General features: G+C 45.4%; 2 protein-coding genes across 2 annotated transcripts in view; one reads left to right on the plus strand and one right to left on the minus strand.

Annotated features, from left to right (window-relative positions):
- Positions 1 to 1224, plus strand: part of DNTT (DNA nucleotidylexotransferase) — a gene marked incomplete at both ends in the record, with an annotated part of 33056 nt that extends 31832 nt beyond the window's left edge. The window contains one exon of the mRNA XM_080694001.1: positions 1138 to 1224. Coding sequence (XP_080550127.1) covers positions 1138 to 1224 — 87 coding nt within the window. The remainder of the gene's footprint in view (positions 1 to 1137) is intronic.
- A 6583-nt stretch (positions 1225 to 7807) lies between these two features.
- Positions 7808 to 18876, minus strand: OPALIN (oligodendrocytic myelin paranodal and inner loop protein; the record flags this gene model as incomplete). Its single annotated transcript, XM_080694842.1, has 6 exons — positions 7808 to 7981; positions 8985 to 9041; positions 11331 to 11450; positions 13151 to 13186; positions 16217 to 16252; positions 18667 to 18876. 6 exons carry the CDS (start codon positions 18874 to 18876, stop codon positions 7808 to 7810), a joined length of 633 nt encoding a protein of 210 aa, XP_080550968.1.
- Between the last annotated feature and the right edge of the window lie 5844 nt (positions 18877 to 24720).

Below are 24720 nucleotides of genomic sequence, written 5' to 3' on the forward strand. Positions count from 1 at the left end.
GATCACGTGGGTGGAGGCAGGTTCATATGATGCAATTTAGAAAGATTGACACATTAATGCATATTAAGCAATTCTAGAAATTAAGTGACTTCTCTGTGCCCAGATTGTGGAGGAGGAGCATGTTGGTTGATCTGAAAGAGATCATGGAGTGGGCGCACTGTGAGGCTGGGGGCAGCTGTAAAAGCTGTAGACTATCCAACACATGCAAGAACCCTGTACTTACTAGCAGCACATATTCTGGCTTTAGGACTACCTAGAACTTGTAAGTAGGGTAGTGACAAGACATCTCTGGAGGTTTTGATTTTGGTGGACTGAGGTGTAGCTCAAGCTTCGATTTTTGTTGTCTTTTTTTGTGTGGGTGTGGCACTGGAAATTGAACCCAGAGGCATTCTACTTCCAAGCTTGATTTTATTTAAACCCCTAGCCTGATTTTATCTCTTATTTGGAAATAGGCCCTCTAAGTTGTGGAGGGCCTCGCTAAGTTGTTAAGGCTGGCTTTTGAACCTGTGATCCTCCTGTCTCAACCTTCCAAGTATTGGTATTACAAGCATGCGCCACTATGCCCTGCTAAGCTTCACTGTTAAAAAAAAAAAAAACCACAACTCTCCATCTGGTGGTTCTAATGGACAGCTAAGGGTAAGAACTACTAATGTCTTTTGCTTAATGTGGAAGGATGTCACAATTTTATCTTAATGCATTTAGTACCATATTTTGGGATGGAAAAAATGTAAAATGTATGATGACTGTGTGTGTGTGTGTGTGTGTGTGTGTGTGTGTGTGTGTGTGTGTGTTGCTGGGGCTGGAACCCAGAGGCTTTCTACCTTTGGACTATAATCCCAGACCTATTTTCTATTTTATTTGGAAACTGGGTCTCACTAAGTTGCCAAGAGCCTCACTAAATAGCTGAGGCTGGCTTCAAATCTGCGCAATCCTCCTGTCTCAGTCTCCCAAGTACTAGGATTACAAGTGTGTACCACTATGCCCAGCCTATGATGACTTTTTATGCTCAGAAGGAAGATATTGTTGTTTGATAATAATTCATTCTAACAAGACAGTCTTACATGCAATATTTTCACTGTGTCTGTACTGAACTGCTTACAAAAATATTTGAATGCACTTTTTTTGTTATGCTTTCAGAGGATATTTCTCAAAGCAGAAAGTGAAGAAGAAATCTTTGCACATCTGGGATTGGATTACATTGAACCCTGGGAAAGAAATGCGTAGGAAAAAGTTGTCGACATCTTTTTCCTTGTTCTTTTCAGGTTAATTATGCTTTGTATTGGTCAAAGATGCTTTAGGAAAGTTTGGGGTGCTTTAGGTCTTATCGAAATACAGATTGCTACCAGAATTAAATCACTTTGGAGACATGATACAGAACCACAGGTTTATGGATTACATCTGCATTTGTACATCTGCAGCTTAGAATTAGCAATGCATTTTTTAAATAGAGATGGTGATGCCACTGGTGGCTCATTCAGGGGAGCGCAACCCATAGCCCACTTGCCCTCAGCATAGCTGAATCACTGTACACCTCCAATAAAAACAGGAAGAAATGAGATGTTGGAGTCTTCTTTCTTAACCCAATCATTATAAAGTCCTTTATTATTTATTTATTTATTTATTTATTTATTTATTGCGGGTCTGGGGGTGGAACCCAGGGGCATTTGACCTCCGAGCTACACCTCCTCCCCTATTTTTTTTATTTTTTATTTTGAAGCCGGGTCTCACTGAGTTGCAGAGGGCCTCACTAAGCAGCTGAGGCTGTCCGCGAACCCCGATCCTCCGGTCTCAGCCTCCCAAATGCTGGAATTACAAGTGTGCGCCACCACGCCCGGCTTATAAAGTCCTTTAAACATAAACAAAATAATGGAAGAATAAAGGGCTTATTTTTCTTGAAGGGAAACATAGGTTTTGTTAGAACCTGCAGAGATTCCAAAGGGGATTCTGGGTCCCTTCTGAGGCTTTGGGAGGATGGGGTGCTGACTCCACATGGTTCAAAGCCGGTTTTTCTCCCATCATGAAGAAGCCAGGTTCCTCAGCGTTCCAGCACAGAGATGCATCAGAAACCTATTTTCACTGCTTTCATTTGGAAGGAAGGGCAATGTTCTAAACTACTTGTGTTAGTCAGCTTTTTGTTGTTGTGATCAAAATATCTGACAACAACAACTTAGAAGAGGAAACATTTATTTGGGCTCACAGTTTCAGAGATTCAGTCCATGGTTAGCAGAGAAGACAGAAAGGGGAGCAGAGGTGGCCGTGTGAGTGGGAAGAGAACCCCAGCCAGGGCTAGCTTCAGTGGAGGAGGAGCGCTTTGGGAATCTGCATTCTGGTGATCATATACTACAGTACAGATGAGGGCATCATAGCTCAAGGCACTTTTTCACATTTTCCAATGTGCCTTTTCTCCATTGTGGCTTAACAACATCATCCAAATTCTTCTTCCCCAAGTTATTTAGCAGAATGCCCCGGAGCTGGGTTCAGGCAGGTTGGGAGATGGGCCTTCAACGCATGGCAGGCAAGAGCAGGCCGAGCCCAGGTGTCATGGCCCAGCCTGAAGCCAAGAGGACGTCACCGGGAGGAGGCATCTGAGCCACTTTTAAAGTATGGGAGGATACGATTCTCCCACCGTAGTTCAAGCACAGAAGCCAGGGAAAGTTCCGCAGTCAAGAGGGCAGCTGTGCCAGAACTCCTGTGTTTGGAATGAACTTTTGGAAATGACTTTCCCAAGACTTCCTCTACACTTGAAAGGGAGAGAAAGGAGGTTTTGTTATGGACGACAGGTTTAAAACTGGCAGTCCACGGACTAATACAGCCCAGATGTGTTTTGTTTGCCTTCACTGTGTTGTAGGATTTTTTTTTTTTAATTAGTGGCTAGTATTTAAAACTAGATTGCACTTTTTAAAAAATAGCATTCATGGCTTCTTTTGGAAAACAAAAGCCATGCCAGTGACAGGCTACATTCTCCCCTGACTACAGTCTGTTGGAAACGCACCGCGGTGCCGCCCTCTGTATCAGGCGAGCATTGGGCCTGACGCCCGGCCTCAATCCCGCTGCTCCCTGGGGTCAGCAGTGACCACAACCCACAAGATGGTCTCCGAGTCCTTTCTGGTGCCCCAGTGTTTCCCAAATATGATACTCAATATTATTTCACATAGTATGTGGATGAACACCTAATCAACAACTATTTATTAAGAACAGCTCTTTCTTTTTAGGCACGGGCATAGAACATAAAATTGTCAGAAATCTCTGTATAATTATAAGCATGAAACTTAATTTCATAAAAGTATTTATTTTAACCTGTTACAAAAAATCATGAGTTTTCTATTTGTGATAGTGATTTAAAGCCTCTTCCTTTAGTGAATACTTGTTTAAATAAATGGTCAATATAAGACATACAGGAAATATTGCAAGTGGCATGGGGATGGGAAAAGAATGGAGAAGGGGCTAGAGGGACAAAGGCAGCTAGCATTTGAGAAATGTGCAGGCGAACCGTCCTTCTTCACTAACCAGCCCCCAGCTCTGGTTCTCTGAGGGCTCTAATACACAATAGCCCCACGTAGGAGTTTCCCCATTAAAGAACCCCAAGATTTCCAAGGCTGCTACCCTTATTTGAAAACTCCTACTGGGGATTCTGCACGTGCCCACTGCTAACGCTGCACCTGTTTTTTGACTCTGGCCAGAATTCTTGTGTGTGTGTGTTTGTGTGTGTGTGGTACTGGGGATGGAACCTGGGGCATTCTACCTCCAAGCTACACCCCCAGTCCTATTTTTTTTTTTTTTTTTTTTTGGTGGTACTGGGGTTCCTGGAAGCCCTTCTACCTCCGGGATACACTCCGAGACCTAATTTTACATTTTTTTTATTTGGAAACAGGGTCTCCTAAGCCAGCACATGTGGCTGGCTTCGAACCTGCGCGATCCTCCTGTCTCCGCCTCCCAAGCGCGGGGATTACAAGCGTGCGCCACCACGCCCGGCCCCAGTCCTATTTTTAAGTCTTTCTATTTTTGAAACAGGGTCTCACTGAGTTGCGAAGAGCCTCGCTAAATAGTTGAGGCTATTCGTGAACCACAATTCTCCGATCCTCCGGTCTCAGCCTCCTGAATGCTGGGATTACAAGCATGCGCCACCACGCCCCATTTCTGGCCAGAATTCTTATCAGCTAAGTGGTGTCAGAATCCATCCTACTCTGGCACCTCCTGCTGTGGGAACAGAATGCACTGTGGTGGTCAGCAAAAAGCCTGCTGAGGCTGGCACCTTGCGCAAGGATGCTGGCAGATCAAGTAAGACCAAGAATGTTGAGCAGACCCTTTGGGACCTTCTGGGCCAAGCCCCACATCCCACAGATGATGAACCAAGATCCAAAGACAGGCCGTGGCCCGCTCAATGCCATCCAGCAAGTTAATGTCAGAGCTTCGGCTGATTTAACAGAGATATCCCCCAGTTACTGTCTCTGTGACCCTGGACAAGTAACCTCATAGAAACTTGGCTTCCCCCTCCATAAAATATTGGTTTCTTCTTGTGTATCTGTTGAAGGACTAAATGAAATAATTCTGCAAAGTACTCAAATTATGGGTCCTTTGGGTTGGTTAGGGTCAAGGAACACGTTGATACTGTCTTCAAGGAAAGACTTAAGAACCTGTCAGAATTTTACTTGCAGGCTTCTCCTATAGTAAGTCCCAACCTCCTGAAACTTGAACCAGGAGGTGGCAAAGTTAGGGCAATGTTTTAGCTCTTGAACTCCCAGACCCGAGCCCTCCTGAATGTGGCCAGCACCAGCTACACCAGCTGAAATTCTCCCAAGCACAAGGCTGTGGGCGACGAGAGACAAAGCCCAGTCAAAAGACTCCAGAGTTTCTGTGGAGGCGTAAGTACAAATTTATGGAGACGTTTGGGTACTCGTTGACCTTTATCAAATGGGGACAGATGACAGCCTGTGGGAGTTACTGTTCAAATGAATGTTTCTCAGCCAAATTCACTCTAAACATTTCACAACTTCTCCTCCCATGTGTATATTGAAGGACACCCCAGAGCAGCACAGAAACTCTCCCCAATGACCAGTTAGACTTTTCATTCTTAATTTTTTATTTTGTGCACACTTAAGTCATCTTTCAAAACAAATTGCTTTGTAGTCTCCAGGACCAATATATTAGCTTCTCAGAACCTCAATTATTTTCATCAGTAAAACCTGCATCTATACCACATACTTACTGGGGTTGATATAAAAATAAAACAATAGGTATGGAGTGCTTTTAAAACTAAAAAGTGCTATACATTTAAAAGGTATTAGTCTTTGTCATGTTATCTGGCCATAGTTCTGGCCCCTGGGAAACACTTTCCAGACAGGTGAGTATATGGCTTTGAAAGAAAGAAATTAGTCATCTCTGATGGGCTGGCATTTAGAGACAGGGCAATGAATACGGTGTTCTGTAAAGAAATACAGTTCAGTTCCTGGAGTACTAAGTAGGACAGACTCTTAGTGACCCTCTCAGCAGTGGCCTTGGATTTAAACACCACTGTACCTTACCGTGCATTTTGTATTCTACAGTTTCATGGTGTATAGGAGATGTTTTCATTAGAAACAAGTCCAAAATGTGTTCGGTGTTTTAGTTTTCCCTATCAGGGGAAGGAGGCAGAGAGAGGTGTGGTTTCAAATACCTTTCAAATGTCTACATTCTTGCAGCAAAGATAGATTTGAAATTATTTTCCAGCATGGGGTATCTGGTAAGCAGTATAGTCAGAACTCACACCCAGGCTTCAGACCTACAATATCGATGTTTTTTGTTTGTTTGTTTGTTTTGTTTTTGTTTTGGGTGGTACTGGGGTTCCTGGAAGCCCTTCTACCTTCGGGCTACACTCCCAGACCTATTTTTATACTTTTTAAATTTGGAAACAGGGTCTCTTTAAGCCAGCGCGGCTGGATTCGAACCTGTGCGATCCTCCTGTCTCCGCCTCCCAAGCGCAGGGATTACAAGCGTGCGCCATCACGCCAGGCCTAATATCGAGGATTTTAACAGATAATCTCCACGGCTTTCTTGACAACAGGCATCTATGTAGATAAGATTTTTTTCATTCTTTTTTCTATGAAAACACAATTATTAAATTAAGATGCCACCATTAGTAATTTCAAATCAAGGTGTGTTGTGACAAGTTGCTTAAGATGGGTGTGATTTAGTATCTGCCACTAATCTTCAACTGTAATTATCACTGTTTTATGTTTAAGCTTTTTCTATGTAACATAAGAAACTTATATGAAACTTCTATTTCTCTTTGCTGGCCTTTGTACTATCATTACCATTCACTTTGTTTCTCTTTTGTGTGTGTGTGTGGTACTAGGGGCATTCTACCTCCGAGCTACACCCCCTGCCCTATTTTTTATTCTTTATTTTGAAACCAGGTCTCACTAAGTTGCAGAGGGCCTCACTAAGTAGCTGAGGCTGTCCGTGAACCGTGATCCTCTGGTCTCAGCCTCCCGAATGCTGGGATTACAAGCGTGTGCCACCATGCTTGGCTCCTAATTTTTATTCTTTATTTTGAAACAGGGTCTCACTGAGTTGCAAAGGGCCTCACTGAGTAGCTGGAGCTGGCTGCAAACCCCAATCCTCCTGTCTCAGCCTCCCGAATGCTGGGATTACAAGCATGCGCCACCACGCCCAACTTGTTTCTTTATAAACTATAAACTCCACAATACAGTCACGTGCTTAACAGTAGGGAGTATTTTCTGGGCACAGACACTGTTCCCGGCCCTCTGTGAGCGTTGGAGTGTTGTTTCCTCTAATCTGATCTTTTGGAGTAGTTCTACCTCCAGTCTCCGGTGTTCGCTCACGTGCATGTTCTGATCAATACACAGTAGCAGGGCCATGGAGTCTGAGAGCAGAGAGGAGACCCGTGTGTCTGGGGTGCAGGAACTGGGAGTGGGGCGCAAGCCTGGTCTTTCCCTGGCTCTCAAGACAAGAACTCAGATTTGGACTTTGGCTTTCACCAGAAGGTAAATCCTGGCCAGGCGATTCTTCTCCCCACAAATCAGTCCTGTTTATGGCAGAATTCCTTCAACCTGGTTTGTTCTCATTCACAGACAGATCTTTGAACTTGGGGGCTGGGCATGTAGCTCAGTGGTATAGTGCTTGCCCTGCTCGACTAAGGATCTGGGTTTGGTCCCCAGCATAAGCAGGGAAGGGGGAGGGGGAGGGGAGGAAGGGAGAGGGGGAGCCTTTAAATTAATTTTTAGTCCTGCCAACACAACTCTATGAGAAATTGATTCTCTATCATTACAATCAATTGTTAAGCCTCAAGTCACAATCAACCTTCAAAGGTCTCAATCAATTTTCAAATTGTTTCTACCTCCTATTGGAAAGTCATCTTACAAAATAGTCTTATCTGTATTTTGGAATTTTTACGTCTCTCTTGTGTGTGTGTGTGTGTGTGTGTGTGTGTGTGTGTGTGTGAGAGAGAGGGGGGGGGATTGAACACAGGGGCATCATACCTCTTAGCTATACCCCCAGTCCTATTTTATTTTTATTTTTGAAACAGAGTTTTGCAAGATTGATCAAAGTCTCATCACTTGCTGAGGTTGTCCTTGAACCTGCGATCCTCCTGTATCAGCCTCCGCATACTGGATTACAGAAGTGCGCCACCATGCCTGGTTTACATCTCTTGACTTACGGGAGTTCAGGTCATCCCTCTGAGGGTGAGAAAGAGAGAGCCCTTCCGGAGCTTTCCTCAGAGGCACACACAGCACGTGTAGGTCTGTCCTGACCCGGCTGAGGTCATCAGCCCTGCTCCAGCTCCAGCTGTGCTCCAGGACCAGCTGTATCATTCCAGGCTCAGCCTGGGAATAAGCCACCACAGTCCCCGCCTCCTCTCTACGTCTTGGGGAGGGTGGTAAGTATGAAGCTGAGGCTCCTGGGTTCCTGCTACGGTCCTCACGTATATGTGGGCTTCTTGTGTTTCTGTTGGATTGTTCTCATGTGGGGGGGACCTAGGATTCTTGGGAAAACAAACAGATTAAAAAAAAAAATACAGCAGATGCTTCTGCTTCAGGGCAAGATTGAGCAACAGTGACCATGTTCATCCTCCCACCTGAAACAAGCGAAAATCAGGCAAAACATTTGAAACGATAGGTTTCATGACACCAGACATCAGATGAGGAAGGACGGCAACTGCTGAGGGACAGAAGACCAATGACAAGTCTACAGCTGCCTCGGGAGGCGCTCGGGCCACTGTGTTTACTGTGTTTAGCATAGCATCTCTTTTTCCATCCTTTAATTTTTAATCTGTTTCAGTCTTTATATTTCTAGTGTTACAGCCAGGCATGGTGGAACACGCTTGTAATTCTAGTACTTGGGAGGTTGAGCCAGGAAGATGGCAGGTTCAAGGACAGCCTCAGCAATGTAGAAGGCGTCGCAGCAACCCAGCGAGACCCTGTTTCAAATAAAACAAAACTAAAAGGGCTGAGTGTGTAGCTCAGAGGTAGAATGCCCTGGGTTTAGTCCCCAGTACCACAAAAGCATAAAATAAATAAATGGTTGCACCTTGAGCTATGTACATGAATGTTTCTACCACACTAAGTCCCAAAATGATGTATGGCTGCAATGCACCAATAAAAATATATTTAAAATAGAGAAAAGGAAAGGGGGGTTTATTAACATCATAGAGTTGGATCTTGCTTTTGTGGCCAATCTCAATATTTATGCCTTTTAATTGGGGTAGTAAGATAATTGACATTTAGGTGGTACTGGGGTTCCTCGAAACCCTTCTACCTCCGGGCTACACTCCCAGACCTATTTTTACATTTTTATTTGGAAACAGGGTCTCCTAAGCCAGCATGCGCGGCTGGCTTCGAACCTGTGCAATCCTCCTGTCTCTGCCTCCCAAGCGCGGGGATTACAAGCATGCGCCACCACGCCCGGCTATATCAAAGATTTTAAAACCCTTAGTTTGGCTACTACAGTATGAGTCTTACAGAGAGGTTATAACCAAAAGTTCTTACCTCGGCTATCTTGGGATTGTCGTAGATTTCTGAAATTTCACATGGTATCTCACTTTCCTAAATTGGTTTAAAAAAAAAAAAAAGTAAAGTGTCATAGCATGTGATCATAATCATGATTAGAATCCGTGATTCTTAAATCTGGATGCACATTAGAATCATCATAAAGCTTTAGAAACAAACACATGAGCCAATGATAATTCCCTCCCCTCAAACCAAACAAACTCAAGAAACAACATTATGAATTACTTCAAAACTAATTCAGGGTTTGACAGTGTAGAGAAGTGTGGAGAGATCAAACAAAATTGCCCATGCATTGGTAATTGGGTTTCCTGTATTATTCTACTTTCATATATGCTTAAAATTACTAATTACTAGTAATTGCCCTTTGTCCAGTATTTTTCTTTTCATACTTTCGGTTATCAGTTGTCCACCAAGGCCTGAAAGTATTAATGAAAACTTCCTGAAACAAACAATTCGTTAAGTTTTAAATTTCCATTATAAGCAACATGCTTAAATCCTGAGCCCTCTTGCTTCATACAGCCTGGGAGGGCATCATCCTCTTGTTCAGTGTATTCATGATGCATATGTTATCCATCCTGTGGCCACTGAGAGAGGGGGCAAGAGATCACATTCACAAAACTCTTATTATAGCATATTGTTATAATTGTTCTATTTTATTATTGTTTTGTTAATTTCTTACTGTGCCTAATTTGTAAGTCAAACTCTCTCATATCTCTATATCTATCTATATCTAATATATATATATATATATATATATATATATATATATATATAGAGAGAGAGAGAGAGAGAGAGAGAGAGAGATAGAAATCACAGCAGTGATATGGTTCATATTATTCACAGTGTCAAGCATCTACTGGTGAGAGGGGTCTTGGAATATATTCTTTGCTCCAATAAGGGGAACAATGTATACATTCTAATAAGGGGGAACTATATTGTATTCATAATTTTAGAAAAAACTTACGATTAAAATCACAGCTCTATCATCCAGAAATTCTGACTTAATGGCTTTGGTGATTGCTATTTTTAGCCTCCTGGATGGTTTTAAAGCACATTAAAGGTTAAGAGACCATTACTTAAGAGCCAGGCGTGGCGGCACGCGCTTGTAATCCCAGCATTCTGGAGGCTGAGACTGTAGGATCACGGCTCGCGGACAGCCTCAGCTACTTAGTGAGGCCCTTTGCAACTTAGTGAGACCCTCTTTCAAAATAAAGAATAAAAAATAGGGCTAGGGGTGTAGCTTGGAGGTAAAATGCCCCTGGGTTCCATCCCCAGTACTGCAAAAAAAAAAAAAAGACTATTGCTTAAATAACATTATTATCACCTGTAATATTTCTTAATGTGTTTAGATTTGACAGCTTGTCAACACATCTTTACATATGCTATAAAGATGTTCATCATTCATCATCATTTCTCATCCTTACAATTTTGCCTGCTTCTTAAAATAGGAAGTATTTTTGCAGTGCTAGGAACCAAACCCAGGGCCTCACACATACTAGACAAGAGCTCTATTGAGCTTCATTCCCAGCCACGAGGAAAGGTCGTTTTTATGACTCCGGCTTTTGAGTCCAACTGACCAAAGCATAGAAAATGTTAAGCAGCTCCTCTAGGATCATATAAATCATGAAGTGACGAATCCAGGACTCGAACCTAGGTTTTCTATCTCCCCTTAAGTGCTGCATTGTGAAAACAACCATGGATGCTGATAAACAGAGAGTGGAATTAGAACCCAGAGTCTGTTAAATGCAGTTTCATCACAACCATGAAAGCTTGTTGGATCTCCACCCGAGTGGCTTTTGAATTCTGAGTCTGGTCCCCAGGGCAATCTGGTATTTGGGGGTGGGAGGTGGATGTATGTTCTCTTATAAATTGTGCGTGTTTATACATAGGAAAGGGGCAGAGAGATGTTGCAGACACATCCCTACCAATGACGCCTGAGTGCTTCTTTGTCTCTTGTCTTTCCTAACACTATCTCCATTTTCTCTTTGTGAAGCTTGTGCCCTTTCTTCTCCCCCCACTTAGACCACTGGACAGGCATGCGTTTGTCCTGGCAGCAGGCATCCCTCTCCACCACTACTTTTTGCCACCCCCAAAGGCCATCCCTGTTGCCAGGGATTTTTCTCACGTGATCTGAGAGTTGTATGCAAATCAGCTCTGCCTGGAGCATAATGTCAAGTCTGAAAGGGAAATCAAAGCAGAGGAACTTCTCCCACCCTGTCCTTGGGAAAGAACACTGGTTCTGAGTTCTGATACCCTTAGCCCGAAAGCTGGCTCACTGACACACTGACGCTGTGGACAGCCAGACCCAAAGAAGCTGGTCCTCACCTCAGCGGGCTCATTGCTCCTCCTCCGTCGCTGAATCAAAGTAAATAGCAAGGCCACCAGCAGGGCTGTGGCCACCAGGGAAGGGATGCCCGCTGCTAACCCCAGAGAGGGCCCACAGTCCTGCTGCAGCGAAAGAAACAGAGTCAGGGGAGCCCAGATCCTCCAAGATCGAAGGAAAAATTCAATCGATTAAAAACAACACAAAACCCTACATGAACCCTAAGCATCATATATAAAATCAGAAGAGTAATGAAATACTATTTTTCCAGTTGCCCCTGTACTTAGGAGGGTAAGACAGGCGGATCACAGGTTCAAGGCCAGCCTCGCAACTTAATGAGAACCTATTTCAAAACAAAAAATAAAATGGGCCTAGGAGTGTAGCTCAGGGGAGAATACCCCTGGGTTCAATCTCTAGTACCACACATACACACACACACACACACACACACACACACACACACACACACACACACAGTTATAGCTGGGCATGATGTTGCACACTTGTAATCCAAGTATTTGGGAGACTGAGATAGGAGGATTGCAGGTTTGAGACCAGCCTCAGTAACTTAACAAGACTCTCAGCAACTTAATGAGACACTGTTTCATAATTTAAAAATAAGTAAATAAAAAGGGCTAGGGTGTAGCTCAAAGGTAGAATGGCTCAAAGGTTCAATCCCCAGGATTAAAAAAAAAAGAGTTTGGAATGCACATGACAGATGACTTGCTTTCATAGGACTTAATATGCATGGTTTAAATCAATTGTTAAGAGTGATACACAGGAGAAAAGAGACAACCTACCTGAACAAGCGCTCCTAGGGAGGAGACACAAATGTCTCCTCAACGTGGTAAGCGCTGAGGCTCAGCTCAGAGCACAGTTAGATGCCATGCGCACCTGTCAGCCCGGCAGACGGTAACACCCCACACCGTTTTGATGTGATTTTTAAAATTTACTTATCTAAATGCATCAAGAAATTTCCAAATGTCCACTTTGATCTGGAAAGCAGCAAGCCATGCTGATAGCCACTTGGCTGCAGATTTGCAGATTTTCTAAAAACAATCTACAGATTCCCATAAACGTCCAACTTATATGATGCTAGAGTGTCCTTCAGGTTTTTTTTTTTTGTTGTTGTTTTTTTTGGAGGGGGAGTGATTTTATTGGAGAATAATAGAGGTGCGTTTGTCATAAATACACAGGTTGATGACTTTTCACCTGATGAACACACTCACATAAAAAACATTCAGATCAAGAGAGAGAACCTGCAGCCCCCGGAGCCCCAGACTCCCTTCGCCTCCTGTGTGTGGCCGGGTCCTGTAATCTACCACCGGGGATGAGTGTGCGTCTGTTCCTCAGCATCACGCAGAGGCAGACACGAGGCATGTAGTCTTTTATGTCTGGCTTCTTTTGCGCAACACATGGTGAAGTCCATCTGTCACTGCGTCTGCTCTCTCTTCTTTTTCTGTTGTTGTTCCAGTCCTGGGAATTAAACCCAGGGATTTTCTACCTCTGAGCTACACCTCCAGCCCTGTTTTGTTTTGTTTTGTTTAGCCTCAGCTAAACTGCTGAGGCTGTCCTCAAAGCTGTGATCTTCCTGTCTCAGCCTCCCAAGTACTGAGATGACAGGCAAGCGCCTCTACACTCAGCTTTTATCTTCTCCCTCGCTTCTGAGCTGAGATGGTCATAAGAGTAATTGTTGAGCCAGGTGCTGGGCTTGGTGATAGTTCACATCTCAAACTTTAACCCTTAAATGAGATAGGTGGAACCTTTTACCCCAATTTTATAGTAACTAAATCAAAGCTTTATAATTTAAGTGCATACGTACTGCTTCTTTCCTGCTTGTAACAACTGGAGAAGAAGTCTGTGGAAAAAGAGCGTGCATGTGTAAGAAGACAAACCTATTGAACACACATATGTGAAGCCTGTCGAAGGCTAAGCTCTGATGCCTAAAGTTCACGCCTTCTCTACACTGTCAGCATCAACTACCACGACACAGACCTTACGTCACTTTTTCCCACGTACGGAAATTGGCAACAAGGAGAGAGAATTCAGAAGTTCAGGCACTGGCTTTCTTATTACCCTGTGGATCTGCCAGAATACATTTTTATCTTAAAATTTTTCCTCCTGTCCTTAGTGACCATGCCCCTCCCAGCACACTCGGGCCTACGTGTGCCCTAGACAGAAAAGAAACAAATATAAACACTGATGGAATCGTGGCTCTTTTTCTTTTTTTCTTTCTGGTACTGGGGATTGAACCCAGGGGGCTCTCTGCTGCTGAGCTATACCCCAGCCTTTTTTATTTATTTTTTTAAACAGGGTCTCACTAGGTTGCCAGGGGTCTTGCTAAGTTGCTGAGGCTAGTCTCAAACTGCGATCCTCCTGTTTCAGCCTCCCAGTTCTGGGATTGTGGCACTATTTATTTATTTATTTATTTATTTATTTATTTATTTATTTGTGGTACTGGGGTTCCTGGAAGCCCTTCTACCTCCGGTATACACTCTCAGACCTATTTTACATTTTTTTTATTTGGAAACAGGGTCTCTTAAGCCAGCAAGGCTGGCTCCGAATCAGCGCGATCCTCCTGTCTCCGCCTCCCAAGTGTGGGGATTACAAGCATGCGCCACCACGCCCGGCGATCATAGCACTTTAAGGAAGACTTACTTTCAAACATGTGATTGAGCCAATGGCTGTGTTGTGGATTACTCGTGCTCCTGGGGAAAGTCCACATGGGAAGAATAGGTGGCATGTTTCTGGCTCATCTTTGCCTAAGGAGGGGCACTGGATCTCACCCATTTCTGAGCTATTCAGGCAAGAGTCTTGCATTGGCCAATAAATCTCAGGCAACAAAGTTGCATGTGAGTGACTAGCTGTGTGCACTATGCTAAGTGGCATGGTGCGGGACCTAGAGCACAGGCACGGGGCTCACCCCGCGTCACCCACTCACATGCTTCCGGGCCTCGTTTCTTCATCTATAAAGGAGGAACAGTCATAGCAACCTCTAGGGTCATTAGGGGGATCAAATGGCTACAAAAGTATGTGCTTTATCATCATTAAAACTTTATCTGACTTCTTATTTATTTGATCTTCTCAACAGCCTTGAAGCATAGAGTTCCATGGGTTTTCAACAGTTCTTATCTCTATTTTTACAAAAAAAAAAAAGGAAAAAGCAAAATTATGGGATTTGTCCAAGGTTCCACAGATAACCATAAATCTAACTTCAACTTGGGTGTTTGAATTTCTCAAGGAGCTCCCATCAAAAGAGGAATTTGGCCAGGCGTGGTGGCACACGCTTGTAATCCCCGCACTTGGAAGGCAGAGACAGGAGGATCGCGCAGGTTTGAAGCCAGCCTCGCTGGCTTAAGAGACCCTGTTTCCAAATAAAAATATAAAATAGGTCTGGGAGTGTAGCCCGGAAATAGAAGGGCTTCCAGGAACCCCAGTACCACCAAATTAAAAAAAAAGAGGAATTTGATAAGCAAGCCTTGACACTTAGTACTTAAATGACTACTTCTATCTAAAAATAATCTCCCCACCACATCCATATCCTTCAAGGGTGTTTTATTTCTAAGAGTGGTAGAGAAAGTCACTTCAGATAAGGTTGTCTGTCTTCAGATTGGGGGGGGGGGCGCTTTACCCTGTGAAGCCCCAGGGCAGGTGGGAAGCTGGTTTCTGGAACAGGGAGCCACCCTCTCCACTGCCCTAGGCAATGTGGCCTCCTGCCACATCTTAGAGATGGGAAGCCTGAGGCACTGACAAGGGAAGTAACTTGTGTGAGGTCCCTAGGTGGCACTCAAGAGGCCTCAGCACCCTGGCTCCACCCACCCGCTGTGTGCCCTGCCTCCAAGCTCACAGAAGCACACCTGCCAGCTTATGTCAAATCAAAAAAGATGGGAAACGGTTATACCAACGTTTTCTGCTGATTAGAATTTAGGGTTTTTGTTGTCGCTTTCTATTTTTCTATTCAAAATGTGTGTTTAAGCCAGGCATGGTGGCGCACGCTTGTAATCCCAGTACTTGGGAGGCAGAGACAGGAGGAACACAGGTTCAAGGCCAGCCTCAGTTACTTAGTGAAGCCCTCCACAACTTAGTGAGACCCTGTTTTATTTTTTTTTATTTTTTTATTTTTTTTTGAGTGTAGTCCCACACATTTTACTATAATACACAAAGTGAAAAAAGCCCAACTTTAACAATATCCAGTTTTCCGGTTTTTACAAAAAATTTACATTAGATTACAAGCAATACCAAATGTAATCAGTTGATATTTCCATTTTACTTGAGTATTTAACTTTAGAAGACTCCTAACAGAATATATATACACATATATATGTATATGTACATGCATTCATGTAGATATTTATAAACACTCTGAGTAACTACCACATATATAACACAGATTCATGTGCCTTTAGTCCGAGTGTTATGCTTATTTTTCTTCAAAGATCAATATGTGGCCATTTATGAGTTTTTTTTTCTAGTGCCTAATTATAATTGTGTTTTAGTTTTCATATGTTAAAAGTGTAAGCTACATCCTAGTGACCTTGGAATCTATATCTCATTTGATATCATGACATCTACATTCTCTGCTACAAGATGCTTACCCTCAGAGACCCTGTTTTAAATAAAATAAAAAATAGGGGTGAGGGTGTAGCTTGAAGGTAAAATGCCGCTGAGTTCAATCCCAAGTACTGCAAAAAAAAAAAAAATGTGCATTTATAATTTTCATGCTTGAAAATACTGCTCTCAGCACCCTCTGACTGTCCATTGGTGCCTTCAGCAGCCTGTGTAACACGTCACTGTACACAAGGTTCGTGGGCCGAGTTCTGGAGTTCCCAGTGTCTACTGTGCCTGACCTTCCCTAACCTGTCTGGGGAATGGGGACCGTTGTACTTACTGTGTTCGTTGGCAGCGTGAAGTTCAGTGAAAAACTCTGTAAGAGAGAAGGAAACAGTGAAGGTCCCAGGAATAGTTAACAAGCTCCCCAAGCTCACCCGTCCTGGTGAGTCCCACAAGAATCACATGTGGAGCTCATAGATAGGCCCAGTTACCCGGGTCCCTGCTGCAGAGGAAGAAATGGGGACAGGGGAGATGGAGGCCCTCACCAGCCCCTCACACAGCTTCGTCAGTCTTGGCCCATTTCTCTAGGTCCTCCACTAGCCCCCCCCCCCAATCCAGCCAATGAGGCTGCCGGGCCCTGATTAGACAAGGGTCAAATAGCTGATCTCAAAACACCTTCCTGGCCAGGAATGGTGGCACACGCTTGTAATCCCCACGCTTGGGAGGCTGAGACAGGAGGATCGCACAGGTTCGAAGCCAGCCTCAGCTACTTAGTGAGGCTGTCAGCAACTTAGTGAGACCCTGTTTCCAAATAAAATATAAAATAGGTCTGGGAGTATAGCCCGGAGGCAGAAAGCCTCTGGGTTCTACCCTCAGTACCACCACCAATAATAATAATAATAAATAGTAATAATAATAATAAATAAAATAAAGAACAAAAAATAGGGCTGAGGTGTAGCTCAGAGGTAGAATGCCCCTGGGTTCCATCCCCAGTACCACCCCCCCAAAAAAAATCTTCCTAGGAAAGTTAGCCCAGGAAAGACCAGGGTTTCATTTTTGCCCAGCCCAGGGCAGAGGTTCTGGGCTGTGGAGCTGACATGGTCAGGATGGCAGAGGAGAGGCTAACCCAGCCCCAGAGGCAAAGCCAACCCAGCTCACTGGCTTCTGGTCTCCCTCTTCCCCATACATACAAAACAACATAGAAAGATGGTGAGTGCCACGGAGCCCCGAGGGGCCTGCACAGGGGCCTACTTCTCCAGATCAGGCCCTACCACTCCGTTTGGGCTCATTGGTGTGTCTTTTCAGGCTGCTCTTTGCCAAGCCCCCTCCCTGCCTGATGGGAACAGTAGGAGTGTCCTGCTGTGACCCGGCTGATGACCCTTTCTGCCCTGGTTTCCCCAGGCTGCAGTGGTCTTATTTCTGCTCTCTGGGGCTTCAGCTCCTGAGTCCAGCCATCCTGATGAATGACCTCCACGCCAAGCCCTCCTGCAGCTCCAGGCTCCCTGACCACCCAGGGCTCAGCTTCTGCTCAGTGCTTGAGCTCTTCCCCCACAATCCACCAAGACTAGGCCCAGTCATTCTAAGAGCAATGCATCTGCTGTGTCTTAACATGAAATGTTATCCAACAATAGTAATAGTGTGAAGGAGTAAAGAATCCCAATGGATCATAACATTTCAGACCTGAAGGGCCCAAAGATCACTGTATACCTCAAAACCTCATTTTATGAGAGAAAGACTGAGATCTGGGACCCACTAGAGATTACTTCATGGACAAATGAGAATGGTTAGAGCCTCGCTCTGAAACAGGCCAAATGACCTTGATCCACATGACCCAGGTCCAACCTGAAAGATAGTTGCAGAGCAGACAGTTCAGATATCTGTAAAAACTGATGAAACACCTATTTTTTCTAACTGACTAGTGAGTTGGAATTCAGGCAGCTTACTGAAAGCAAAATTCTTTTGCGAATTAGAGGTATCTGAAGCACCTACAACATATACTTCTCCTGGCTCTGCCCCACACATAACACCCTTCAGTTAAGATGGCCTTGTTCAGCTCCCATGCTCCCATGGTGACTGGGTCCACTCACTGTCTCTTAGCAAGAGGTCACCTTCACTTTACAGAGAAAGAAGCCAAGACTCAAAATGCGAAGGGGCTGCCCAAGTGCGCACAACTAGCCAGCTCTCACCAGAACCCTGGCCTTGCAGTGACAGCCCCACCACCACTCCACTAAGCTTCCCAGCCATGTTCAAGCTATCCCCATAGCCCTTTTTTATGTATGTCGTTGTGTTTTGGTCATTGTGGTATTGGGAATTAAACCCAAGATCATTCTACCTCTGAGCTACACTTCCAGTCCAATTTTATTGTTTATTTTGAAATGATTTCACTAAGTTACAGACGACTTCATGTTGCTGAGGCTGTCCACAAACCTGTGATCCTCCTGTCTCAGCCTCCCAAGTACTGGGATTACAAGTATGCATCACCATGCCCAGCTATTTTTATTTATCTTAAAACAGGATCTAAGTTGCTAAGAGTCTCACTGAGTTGCTGAGGCTGTCTTGGGACTTGAAATCCTCCAATCTCAGCCTCTCCAGTACTGGGATTACATGCATGCACCAACTGGTTTCGATGATGAACTGGAGATATAAACACCTCCGCTCCTGGGACAACGTTAGCGCAAGGGCTCATCGGGGCCTGTTAGGTCAGGGTCCTCTTGCTCAAGGGACGGACCCACTACCCTCCATGCTAAGGCCAACAGGTGTTGCAAGGACTCTCAGTGGTCACTGCACCGAACACAGCTGCCCAGAGCTTATCTCATCCGTGAGTGGGCACAGCGTCAGCAGGCCTAAGACAAAGCTCCCTTCAGGGAACGGCAGGAGTGGGGGAGCAGCAACAAGGGAGCCACTGCGTGTGTTGTTTATCAACATGTAGATGACGAAGATGTTGGCCCATCTCAGAAGGACATTTATTTTTTTGTCGAAACAGTGCAGCACCCTCATGGAGAGAAAAACATGCCGCAGTGCCCTTCAGAGACGCAGCTGGGTGCAGGGAATCAGCCCTGGGCTTGGGGCCACCTTGTCTGGGTTCAAGTCCAGCCTCCACCACCTAAGGGCTATGTGGTCTTGGATAAGTCACTCAAACACTCTGGTTTCCATTTGTTCATAGACAATTCTGTTCTCCCAGACTCAGTTTTTCCATGCTCAAGGTGAAATACTACTAACTTGCCCTGCACCCTTCATGGTACAATGTAATAATGTCTGTGGAAGCTGCTTCCAGGCTGTAAAACCTCTGGTGTGCGAGGGCTTGCAAGGTAGCGTGTTCTTCCAGGGCCAGCCAGCACGGGGAAGCCACTCGAGAAGCCCTGTCGGATGGAATTGTAAGCCTGAAGCAGCAATATTCAAAGAACCAGGATTTGATACCGTGTGCTTCTCGTCATTGCTAGTCTAATGCATAATGTCTACAGGATGATTCAAAGGGAGCTTTGGGCTCTCGTGGCTGAGCGTCTCTGATTATGACTTTGCTGTTTAGGAGGAACAGGAGGGAGAGACAGAGCAACAACAGCTATTGAGGCTGTGCTGGTATCGGGACTGTTCTCACAACCTCCCCCGTAGGGAGCACTGTGGTCCTCCATCACAGGTGTGGAAACAGACCCAGAAAAGTGTCTGGAGATCACCAGCTCATATGTGGTAGAGATGGGATTAGATTACAGATCTTCCTAACTCTAAAGCCTGAATTTAACTCCTCTCAATAACACCCACTCCCTAGTTTTAGATTCCACATATAAAGAGAGATTATGTGATGTTTTTTCCTTTTGTGTCTAGCATATTTCCTTGAGCTCAACGTCCAGGGACATCCAGAGTGCGGCAGATGACAGGATAGTCTCCTTTTTAAAGGCTGAATGATATTCCACTCTGTGTGTGTGTGTGTGTGTGTGTGTGTGTGTGTGTGTGTGTGTAGATAGATTAGATAGATGATAGATAGATAGATAAATAGATGATAGAGCAATTTCTTTAGCCATTCATCTGTTGACAGACATTTTGATTGTTTCCATAATCCTTCAATAAAGAAAACACAGAGGTCTACTGTTTTCCCTCCCAAGTTAGTAGAAAGCTCCATCCGATTGAGTCACAAACCAGTAAGAAAGGCGGGAGGTTCCTAATGCAACTCTTGAACATCCTTGTTGCTGCTAATGGAGCAGAAGGCAGATCAACAACCAAGAAAGGTAAAAATCACTGACGGACCCATGGCTTCCGCCAGAAAATGAACACCGCTGAAACATCTGTTCTGCATTCTCATTATACAAAAGCGCTTAAAAACAAAAACCTAACATCAAAGTATGGGATGAAATGAGAATTAAAAAAAAAAAAACTATCAGCACACAGAAAAACCCAAGCTCCTTGATTTCATCGTCCTGAGAGTATAGTTGTATCTGACTGAATTAGGAGAGCTGAGTGTTAAGGCCTGGCAATTGGTTTTCAGAGTGAGAAAGGAAGGTTAGTCTAAGAAAGATGCCGGCTCTCACTCACCATTTCCAACAGCCTCCCAAGAACCTCCTGCAGACGCTGTCCTTACAGAGCTCCTGTCTCTCTGTGGGTGGCTCATGTCTCCCATTTGTAGGAGCATCCAGCTGGGAGAACTGGGGAGGCAGGGTGGGAGGGGTTCCCAGGGAGCCCTGGCCACGCCATTTATGGTCAGGGGAGTAGCCACGCCCCAGCCTGTCCCTAGGAAAGAGGGGCTCCTGTTCCCTGGCCACCGAAGGCGGCTCAGGTCCTCCATCCTCTTTCCCCTTATTTCTGAGCTTTGTACCTTTTAGGCAGCTTCTTCCATCTCAGCAAAGAAGCCACAGTTGGCTTCCGAGCTTAGCGAGCTTAGCGGCTCCCTCGGCCAGCAGCTCTTTAGAAACAATGGGGCCACAGGATCCGAGGCTGGCTGCTCCGTCCCCAGCTGGCGGGCGCCTGCATTCACCAACCGAGGTCCCAGCCACACTGGAGTCGAGGCGCGACCGGCACCGGCGTGGAGGGTGCCGGAGGAGTCCACACGGGGCCCTGTGCCCTTTGAGGCAGGGAAGTACTGTCATGGTGAACAGTACACTCTGAGGTCCATGAAAAGCCCACAAGCTGAGCGTGCTCACGGAGCGGGAAAGGGGCCGGTGCTGCTGGACCAGTGAGAACCAGGGCGTGACCCCAGAGGAGGTCAGGGACAGAGTGAGCCCGAGGCCCGGTGCTGAGGTGTGGCAGGGCCTGGCGAGATTGCCCCTCTTGGAGCAATGGGAAGTCTTTGGGAGTGTTTGCAAGAAGAGAGACACCATCTAATTGATGTGGACGAAGCTCACCCCAGCTTTTCCATGGAGCGTGGATTTCAGGGGATGAGGGTAGGAGGAGGAGATGGCTTGGATGGGCCTGTGGCCTGTTTTGTAGGATAAGGCAGTGAGATTCAATAGTAAAATAAATAAATAAATAAATAAATAAATAAATAAATAAATAAATGGGGCTGGGAAGGGGAGAGAAGGTTAGGGAAAGAGCAGAGGAAAGGCTTCTCCCGGGCTTGGGGCCTCACGGGGGGTGGAGAGCCCATTCGTGTAGGAGGAAGCACTGGGGAGACAGACATGGGCATGGGGGTCCAGAGCTCTGTCCCGGCTGCTGTGAGTTTAAGTAGCCTGTGAGCTGTCCAGGTCAAGTACCACCTGGGTGACTGGATAAAGGTGGTCTGGGACTGAAGATGTCCAGCTGGGAGGGGCAGAGTGGGGATAGGTTAAAAGACGCAGGTGTCCCTGAGCGGCTGGGCAGAGCAGAGGGCCAGGACAGAGACCTGGGGCTCAGGAACATTTGGGGGCCTGGTTGAGAAGGCAGAGTCAGCAAGGAAGGCTGAGTGAGAGAGGACAGTTGGGAAAGCTGGGGTCACAGAAACATTTCAGGAAGCAGGTGTCAGTTGAATGTATGAGTTACTGCTGAGATGAACCTGGGAAAAAGTCAGGGCAGCCATGTGACTCACTGATGACAGAGAACAGCTCAGTGGCACAGCAGAGGGGACCAGGTTGCCATTAAGTAGGTGATCCCAGTTGCATACCTGTATCGCTTGGGGGGCTCATAGAAACTCCTGAGGCCTGGACCCCACCCTCAGAGGCTCTGATTGAAATGCTCTGAGTGGGGATGATTATGAATAGCCAGGGGCTACAACCACTGTTGGAATCAGCCACTGAAATACTCCAGGCGCTGGGATACCGTACTTATCAAGATCAACGTGACCTCTGCCTTAGGGGGCTTCCAGATCCTCAGACCACAAGGAAGGTCTAGGCTGAATCTACTGATGTCTGGAAGTCACAGAGAAAACATAGGAGGAACACCTGTACTCAAAGCCACAGCTGCTTTCCCAGAAGCTGCATGGTCTTAAAAAAGAGAGTCATTTCTTCCAGCCTCAGGTTTTTATTTTTTATTTTGGTGGTACTGGGGTTCCCGGAAGCCCTTCTACCTCCGGGCTACACTCCCACGGGCTACACTCCCAGACCTATTTTTTAACTTTTTATTTGGAAACAGGGTCTCTTAAGCCAGCGTGGCTGGCTCCGAACCAGCGCGATCCTCCTGTCTCCACCTCCCAAGCGCGGGGATTACAAGCGTGTGCCACCACGCCCGGCCCAGCCTGAGGTTTTTAATCTACAATGTTATGGTTTATAATGATATGACTTTTTAAATCAGCACAACCAGTGCAAATTATGATTCTAGGCTTGCTTAAAAGACATAGAATTGTACCTGGACCAGAGAACTAAACCAAAGAACTGCCATCTGTGGCCAGCACCCTCGGGCTAGGCTGTGGATGCACAAGGCCAAGGGGCACCTGTAAAAGCCATGTTCACTCTGCCTTTTGGATTCCAATACAACTCAGATCTCAAATACTTCCTCTGGTCATCTGTTTGAAGCTGATTCTGTAGTCTTGGAGCATTAGGACATCCCCAAGGCCTGGTACCCACTTAAGGACAAAGAGAGCTGGATGGTCCTTAAGCTTCTTCTGCCACCTCCAGGGATGCCTGCAGGCAGGTGGCTGAACCATGGGAGGACCAAGCCCAATAGGGAGCCCTTCTGGAGCCAGGCACTTGAGTACTCACAGGACAGTAGAAGGCCATACAGAAGATCCCCCTTTAATATCCTGCCCATGTTCTTGTGGTTGTGGAGAAAATTACCATAAAGAGGACCTGTCTTATCTGAACTAGCAATGTAAACCAAAGACACATCAATAAATGCACATTCTTTAATGAAACCATTCTTTCTAGACAGACACATGTTAGCTCCTCCCCACATTCTCTTTGACATCATTTCATGAAATGTAAAATTACACAAAGTAAAAAATACCCATATGTTTATAGATAACACTCTAAATGATATTTTTTTCAAGAAACCTTTTAGGCATCTGGGATTACTGTTCAGAAGTTCAGTCAATAAAGGAAACCTTAGAAACATCTGCTGAAGCCAAGGAACATTTGTTCTCAACTGCATACTAACAATACCAGGAAATATCTGTGGGTTATTAGAGGGAGCAGGCAGATGGTAAACCCCCAAATAAATTTGCTAGTTAACCATACTTAACACATGACTTAAACAGGCTGAGCAATTTGTGAATACCATGACACTTCAGAGGGAATCGGGAAACAAATAGAAACTTTAGAGGAAAAGAGAGAAAATAGTAAATCAATGCACGGCTTTGCCTGTGCAAAGATTATATGTGGAGAGATTATATATACCACCCAAGGTCAATTCCAGGCCCTTCCCCTGCCCTAGAGCGCAGGTTATAGCTTCTCTAGCTCAGATTACACTGGGATACAACTCTGCTAGAGTCCCAGATCCCAAACACTTCATTAGGTCATCTGAAGGTAATCCTCCAGCCTTGGGGCTCTGTGACATCCCCAAGGCCTGGCAACCAAAGCAAATGGGAAGATAGATGATCCTTGATCTACTTTGTCCATCTCCAGAGATGTCTGCAGGCAGGTTGCTGAACAACTCAAGACCCATGGTGGGGCCTGGTCTTTCTGCAGTTCTTTGCAGAACCAGTGTCATGTGCATAGACACCCAGGGGTGCAGGCTTCCAGCTCCGGCTGAATCAGGGCTTGTCTTCTGGGAATACATCACCCACAGCCTAAATAAAGGTTTTCATAAGAGTCCCATTGTTGCAAATTGGCCACATGGTGACAACTGTCCGAGCTGTGTGCTTTTGGAGATTTTCATGCTAAAGAGAGAAAGAGACGCCTAGTTGTTGTGTCATAAGGACAGTGAATGCTAAAACCAATTGTTTCTCCCTCCCTCTCTCCCTCCCTCTCTCCCACTTCTCGTGGAATTTGTTCATCTTTTTTGTACTTTTAAAGGGTAAAGGTACAGAATTTTTATTTCCTTGGAGACAGACCCTTAACAGCCACCGTCTGTCTCCTGATTCAGTTTCAACATTGAGAGAGGAGAAGAGGCAAAACAAGACCTCAGAGGATACACGGATGTGGGCTGTGGAATTCACCGTGACAGGCGAGGGCTGTGGGGGCTGAAACGTGAGATGAGCTGCTCCGTGGGTCCCATCAAAGTCCACCCTGGGCAGGATCTGCCACTTATCAAGATGTGAGGATGGAGGCCCGACCTCAGGCCGGGGCCAAGAAGGGCCAGAGGGAGCTTGGTGACAGGACTGGCATCCGACGCAGGGCCTCCTCCGGAAAGCCACAGCCAAGTGGGTGGGTATTTTTCACACTGCATCGATTAAGGCTTTGACAGCTGTCCTTTACATACATACATATATACAGACATATATTATTAATAAGAATAATTTGATATTTTTGTGTGTTTTCAGGAAAAAAATATTCCCCATGCATTTTT

This window comes from Muscardinus avellanarius (assembly GCF_963383645.1).
Source record: "Muscardinus avellanarius genome assembly, chromosome: 4".
Lineage (NCBI taxonomy): Eukaryota > Metazoa > Chordata > Mammalia > Rodentia > Gliridae > Muscardinus > Muscardinus avellanarius.